General features: G+C 56.7%; 1 protein-coding gene across 1 annotated transcript; it reads left to right on the top strand.

Moving 5' to 3' along the window:
- Positions 1-2,066: 2,066 nt before the first annotated feature.
- On the top strand, positions 2,067-4,373 carry LOC127221205 (translation initiation factor IF-2-like). The gene is made up of 2 exons (XM_051183123.1): positions 2,067-2,858; positions 3,610-4,373. The coding sequence occupies exons 1-2, from the start codon at positions 2,067-2,069 to the stop codon at positions 3,646-3,648; spliced, it is 831 nt and encodes a 276-aa protein (XP_051039080.1). The 3' UTR covers positions 3,649-4,373.
- Positions 4,374-6,949: the final 2,576 nt, after the last annotated feature.

The following is a 6,949-nucleotide window of genomic DNA, read 5'->3' as shown; positions in this document are numbered from 1 at the left end:
ACACATGCACACATGAGGAAACACACACATACACATGTGTGCGCACACTCACACTCACACTCAGAAGTACACGCGTGCGCATGCACACATGGAAGCACGCGCGCGCGCTCACACTCGCACACTCACACACTCACATACACTCTCTCACACGAGGAAGCACACACACACTCTCACACACGCACACACGAGGAAGCACACAGGAAAGGGTGGTGGTGAACGGCTTCAGGCTCTGCAGTTCTGGGGTGTTAGTGACTCAGGTTGACTCTTTTTGATAATTTCTCTTGGGTGAGTGATTCCTTTTGAAAATTATTTTAGATGTGTTTACTGTATGTGTGTGAGCGTTTTGCCTGCCTGTATGTTTTTGCAACATACACATGCAGTGTATGTGCTTGGTTTCTGCAGAGTCAGAAGACAGCCACCAGGCAGCTGTGAACCATGATGTAGCTGCCGAGACATGAACCTGTGTGTGTCCTCTGCAAATGCAAACAGTGCTCTTAACCACTGAGCCAGTGCTGCAGCCAGGGTTGGCCGTAATAACTACTGCTGACCTTCGTGTGTAAGGTGTGCATCCATCTACAAGTGGTCAGTCTCTAGGCGGTGCACTGGGCATCCTGTGCGGCTGACCTGCGGCAGAGCACAGGCCAGGGAGACTGTCTCCACAGACTTCCCACCCACCCCTCTGACAGCTATTCCAGGATCCCACAACTTCCTCTGAGCAGTTCTCCTTGGGGTCCTCCCCAAGCAACTCTCCTTGGTTGCTCCAAGCCTCCCTTCCAGGAGCACTGCCCTCGACCGTCTCCATAGGCACGATTCTTTTCCTCCGGCTCCAAGAGATTTTAAGAATTTCTTTCTTTCTTTTTTTTTTTTTTTTTTTTTTCTATCATTTCTAGGGATTGAGGGTGGGAAGGGAGGCTGTAGGGAGTTATCTAGATCACTATCTTATTTCTATTCCTCTTGGTCTCAAAATCTAGTTTGCGTCCAGCCTGGGATGCTTAATCCCTGGGAGCTCGGAGACCATATTGATCAGGGCTGTGGCTTGCAACATAGCCGGTGGAGTCCCAGCTCCTGAGTGCCACAGCCCGCCCTTTAGTTAGCCACAGGCCATCTCAGCATCCCAGAACTTTTTAAAGAGAGGACTTTCAAAACAGAGCCATAAAGGTGGCTGAGTACTGCCTTTAGCAATAAGGAATTAGATGTTGGATTCTGTGACAAAAGCATGGGAGATGTGGGGACTGACGGTTTTCCGGGGGCGCCCTGCGGGTCCAGGGAGGTAATGCACCTCATTTACCCAGAGTTCAGCTTTGCATTGGTGGCAGCAGATTGCAGCCCCCCTCGTGAGAGGGCTGTTTCCTTTTCTGCTTGGTTTGTGATTTCACTTTGAGCCGAGGGGCAGGAAACGAGAAAAGGGTGGGAAACACCTCCAGGTCTGAGACCAGGATTAGGCAGTGGACTCTCCTGTTTATTGCTCAAAGCCTTCCGGAGGAGACATGTTGAGCTTGCTTGTTGATGATCTGGATTTTTGTCTGCACCTGCTGCCCCACAAGGCTTGGTGGAGAAGGCGCCTGAGATCCTTCCTTCGCTGTCTGTTTGAGGGCAAACCAGCAATGTAGGCTGAGGTCACTTTGGTCTGAGTCTCCTTCATGACTCGGTATTCCCCAGTTTAGAAGGCAAACGGGTCGCTGCCCATTAAGGTGGGCATGGGGCAGTGGCCCCCAATCGTATAATCCTCCCGGGGAGGGCCTATGCACCTCTGTCCCTGAACTCTGCGATGCTTTTGAATAAGACCATCAAATTATTGACCAATCGACCTCAGGGCACCTTCCTGACTTCTGGGGATACTGCACCCCCTAAATTTCAAAGTGCAAGACAAGGCGTAACCAGGGTGCAAAGGGTTGTTCTCAATCAAGTCCCCTGGGGCTTCGGGACTGACTCCGTCTAGGCCACCTTCCCACTCTCCACAGGTCGGACGTCATGTCCTCACAGTTCCTTCCCGACTTTGGGGCATCTTTCCTGATAGTGGGAAGGGATACTAAACTCAAAAATTCCATGGCGGAGCTCGCTCGAAGATGCAGACACACTCGGGCCCCAAAGCCCGGTTCCTGCAGCTTGCGGGTTTGCAGTATCTTCTCGGGGTAGAGCCTCCCCTTCGGCCACACCTCCCGTATCATCTATTGGCCAAGCTGCGCACCGCCCACGAGATGCCATTGGTTTGCACCGGCTGCCCAGACAAAGGGAGCGGCCGCTGCGGGAGGCGATTGGGCGGAGCTAGGCGGGAGCGCTGGGACGGGCGGGGATGCCGCCCTCGCGGAGGCGGGGAGGGGCCCTCCACGTGGGTGGGGCTCGGCGCCCCCCGAGGGCCGTGGACGCGGGGCGCTGGTAGCTCGCCCGCCCTTCCGCCCTGGACCCCTCCCGCCCCGGGGCTTCTGCCTGGACCGCGGCCGCAGCCTCCTCTTCCCGGAGGTCTCAGAGTTCGTCCCTGTCTCGCAATTGGGAACGTGGACACGCAGGAGCCTGGATGCAGAAGGGCGCGTGGGGGCCTGGAGCTGCAGCGCGATCCGCAGGTCTGCGCCTGGGCCGCTCCACTCCCTCCTGATCCGGAGGAAGGACCGCGGGGACCCCTGCGCGCGGACGGTGGCCACAGAGTTGGCGCGGGCCTCGGCGCTAGAAAATGGATACTGGTCCCGGAGAGGCGGGCCGAGTGTCCCGCTCTTGCTTCCTGGATAATTAACCCGGCGGCGTGCGTGGCTGGGGAGGGAGGGACAGGCCTCGGGGCGACCAGCCGGGCGGGGAGTGGCTTCTGGGGGGGCTCCCTCGCCAACGGAAGGCCCGCGAGGCCGCCCTCCGAGCTGTGCTGGCAGGTACGTGCGTTCTCCTTGTTTCCCGCGTTCCCAGGGCATTCTCTGGGGAGGGGACGAATAAAAACCTAGCTGGTGTGTACGAGGTTTTCGCAGCAAACGTGTCTTTCTGAGGGGTCCCGGGACGGCGGCCGAACTCGGGGTAGCCCCTGCGCCGTGTTCCGGAACCCCTACCGCGCTCCCCATCACCGGCACCGCGGGGCTCGCAGGCAGATGCGCGTCGCTTCCCTCTGAGTCCCACGGAGTTCGTCCAGGGCAACCGCGGGTTCTACAGCACGACAGCTCCGTTCATGCGGTTACCCCCCCATCCGGAAACCCGGGATTCTCTTCGGATCCGAGGTGTTTACTTTGGAGATTTGGGGGCCTCGCTTGGAGGAAACTCGGGCTTGGCTGCTGCTGGGCGGGGGTCCAGGAACGAACCCCTCCTCGCCCCGGGAACTCAAGGTTTACGCAGTTAGGTGACACCCCGGCGGAATCCACACCCCACCCCAACCGGGTCAGAAGAGCCTGGTAGCGGGCCCATCCCCTCCCCCATACCCACTTCAAACAAAAGAGCTCCTCCGAGAGTAGTTTTTAGGGGGAGAGCCCTTCTGAACGTGGATGCGCAGTTCTCCCCGCCCCGTTCCTAGGAAGGACAAGGGTTTTGTATGCGTGTTTAAAACAAAGGGGAAGCTGGGCGCGAGTTTCAGGGGGGGAAGGAGCGCTTTTATTTTGGAGTTCCTGAAAAATTCACCTTCTTTTCTCCCCAAATTAGCCGCAGCCGAGTCAGAAGTGTCCCCACTGTCTTACGTGATAATGGGATTTTACACGGTCTGCTAAGGGTGGCTTCGTGAGAAGACCATTTCCGAAGAGGAAATGGGCCTCTGGCCGGTGGGTTAAAAACCCCTGTGGGATGAAAAGGACTCCCAGCCGCTTTGCGGAAGATTGCAAAGTAAGGTGGGTTTTTGTTTCTGCGTTGTGTTGTTTTTTGTTTTGTTTTGTTTTTGTTCCATTCCTCCTCCTCCCTGTAAATGAGAACAAAAGGTCCCCCAGCGTGCAGGACCGGTGGACGTTTGGAAGCTGCAAATAGAATGAATGTCCTTATTAAAAAAAAAAAAAAAAAAAAAAAAACTCTGGGACCCCAAGCACGTCTAGTGTCTCTGCGTCGCAGTTTGGGTGAGGAAGAATGTGACTTCCCCTGCACAGAGGCGGGTTGGGCACCGATTCCGCCGTGGAGAGAGGGGTCCCGGCGTTGGGAAAGGCTCCTCTTGGTGAGACAAAGCGAGCCCTAGCTGCGGCCACCTTCCGGAGGCCCGGGCGTCTTCGCTGCGCGTGTCTGTGTACTCGCGCGGGTAGTCCCGCTTCCACCAAAACTCTGGACTTGGTTTCTCTCAAAATAAAACTCAACAAGCCATAAGGCCTCCCGATGCCGATGGAGAAGGCGCCGCGGATTTATGGCCCCCCGAATTCCCCACTCTCTAATTATCCCTGTTTTTAGTTGACTTATGGGTAGTGACCAATAAAATAATTTTCCATTTCGGATTTTTTTCTCTCTCCAACATGAAAAATTGAAGTTTCTCCCTGCTCCCACCGACTTGTGCAGATCTTACCCCACCCCACCCCCCGGTAGGGGTGAGGGAGGAATAAAAGAAATCCTCCTTGTGCCACCTCTACCAAAGGTTGACGTCCCCCCCCCCACCAACTCCCCGATTAATTGCAATTTAGGAGAGAGTTGCCCCCAGCCCTTCTCGAGCATTTCCGCGGATCCTTTTCTAGAAACCCTGCTGGGCTCGGGCTTCGCGCCCCTTCCGAGGACTGCAAGGCCCAGCCAGGCCCCGCGGCAAGTCTCCCTCGGTCTGAGCTCCTGTCCGCCTCCCGGAATGCTCGCAGAAGCACGAGCCTTGGGCTTTCTGGGGGCTCCAACCTGATGGGGGGGATCCCTCAGCCGTCGCTGCCTGCCTTCCCATCCCCCATCCCCGTCCCTTTGTTCGCCTCTCCGGACACGGAGTCGAAGGTGGCAGGGGGAAAAAAAAATAATTAGATGGAAATCAAAGATTAGACGGGGTGCGCTGGCCGCCCGGGCGAAGCCGGCCCAACACTCTGCCGGCGCCTCATAAATCTTTTTCGCAGGCCTGACAAAAGCCACGTCCGCCAGTTCCCTGGGAATCCAGAAACTTATCGATCTCCTGGACGTCCCCCAAACACCCGTCTTTGAGATCCAGGGCGGAGAGTCCTTGGTGACCCTCCACTTTGGCCAGCCCAGGACGCCCCAGCCCAAGCCCGGAGTTAATTAATTTTCAGAAATGGAAGATGTCAAAGGGGCCCAAGCCCCGCCCTGGAAGGGCAGCAAGTATCCCCACCCGGTTTGTAACACCAAAGAAAATTTTGGGTGCTACGTTTCCTTTGCTCCAGCTCTCTGGAGGAGTGTATTCTGAGAAGGGTGAGGGGCGGCTTAACCCCTCGTTGGCTACTCCTTTGTCTGGCTCGACCGTTCCTGGAACCAGCGGGGCGCCCGGGGCTGGAGCTGGGGCGCGGAAGCCAGGCTCGAGGCGCCCGTCCCGCAGGTGTGCGGTGCCAGCCAGCAGCGCCTGACGCCGCTGAAGCAGGTCCGTCCGAGCCGCGCGGGCGTGTGCGGTCCACGTGCGATCCACCCGGGATTGCACCCCAGAGCCCTCCGCCGGAGCAGAAGAGAATTTAAGGAGTCTGTGCGTTTAGAGTTTTTAAGAACTTGAGATAATTGGGGAAGTATGGTGCCTCCCGACGCGAATGGAGGTGTCTTAAAAATTATATCCAATTGTTGAGCCAGTTGTTTCCGACCTTAGGTATTAAAGAAATGTTGCCACATTTAATTTTGGTTGCCATGAGATAAGAGAGGGAGCCCAATATTTCGAAGTAATTTGATAAGCCTTCAAGTAGCAAATCCGAAAGGGAGGCTGGCGGCCCAGGTATAGTTTCTTTATAACCTGAATTTACAATGAAAGCATTCTCCTTTATGGATATAATAGATTAGATTTCACAACTTAATTCTCTGCAATGGCTCCGTTTAAGGGAGCCCCGGCTGATTTTATTACGCTGAGCCAAATTGGATGTTTGTGGTCTTAACGAAAAGTGATTGTGACATAAAATATATAATTTTAAAGTAAAAAACCAAGGGGTTCGACCCTGTCCCCTATCCCCTCCGCCTTCCTCCTAACCCCTGCGCCTTTTCCCCCAGTTTGGGAAATTGGTGTTAGTTGGTTTCTGCCTGGGAGATAGGCTGGGCGGCCTGGAGGGCCATGCATACGCATTGTAGTTAGCCGCACAGGCCAGACCTTTCCCTCTGGTAGTCGAGACTATGGACACTCGCCGCACAGGCCCGGGAATCTCCAGGCACACAGGACCTGAAGCCTCTGTCCACCTTGGTGACTTCACGGCTCCCCCAGGCTGGCGTGGAGCACCAAGGAAGCGCGCCCTTAGCCGCACCGCGCTCACTGTCTTTGGGAATCTTCTGTCGAGTGATGCTTGGTGTGGAACGCCTGTCCTCCACGCCCAAGGCCACCACCAAGGCTATGCAGGCGGCGGTGTCCAGAGCTGGCGCCAGCCGCTCTGTGCGCCCCACCTGAGCTCTCCACCTACAGCAAATGTGGTCGGTGGGGACCGGACGGCGGCTCGAGTAGCTCTCCAGCCCGCTCCTCTCTGCGCCCGCCGGGATCCAGCCCTGCAAGCCGCTGCAGACAAGGGTCTTTGGGCTCCAGCCGACCTGGCCTGCCAGCGCCTGCGGCCCACTCTGCCGTCACTTCTGATTAAGGTCGGGCTGTGCTGTCCTGACAGAGACCCTCATTTCAGAGTGCTTTGTTGGAGGCTGATTCAGCCCCCCAGAATTTCGGGGCAGCAAGCAGCCTAGTGAGGGCCGCTCACGGCCCCAGGCGACTTTGGGCCGGCCCCAGACTCCCTGCCGAGACGTCTGGAGCAAGGTCTGGTGTGCTCCACTCTCTCATGCAGAGAGCCTGGGTGCCCCCGGGTTCCCACAAGCTTCGACCCCACGCTCGAAGGACGCGTGCGTGCTGGTGCGTGGCCCGCAGGCCGCGGGGGCGCACCTTAAATTAAATCTTTGCAGCGCCTGACCTTGTTTTTTC

This window comes from Phodopus roborovskii, unplaced genomic scaffold (genome assembly GCF_943737965.1).
Source record: "Phodopus roborovskii unplaced genomic scaffold, PHOROB, whole genome shotgun sequence".
Classification (NCBI taxonomy): Eukaryota; Metazoa; Chordata; class Mammalia; order Rodentia; family Cricetidae; genus Phodopus; species Phodopus roborovskii.
Note: the sequence above shows the minus strand (reverse complement) of the source record. Positions and strands in the feature narration are given on the sequence as shown.

What these genes read in the sequence shown, in the direction of transcription:
- LOC127221205 (XM_051183123.1), top strand. Translation starts at nt 2,067, where the DNA reads ATGCAGACACACTCGGGCCCCAAAGCCCGGTTCCTGCAGCTTGCGGGT. An exon ending in CCTCCGAGCTGTGCTGGCAG is followed by an intron (nt 2,859 to 3,609) that starts GTACGTGCGTTC and finishes TCCCCAAATTAG; the next exon opens with CCGCAGCCGAGTCAGAAGTG.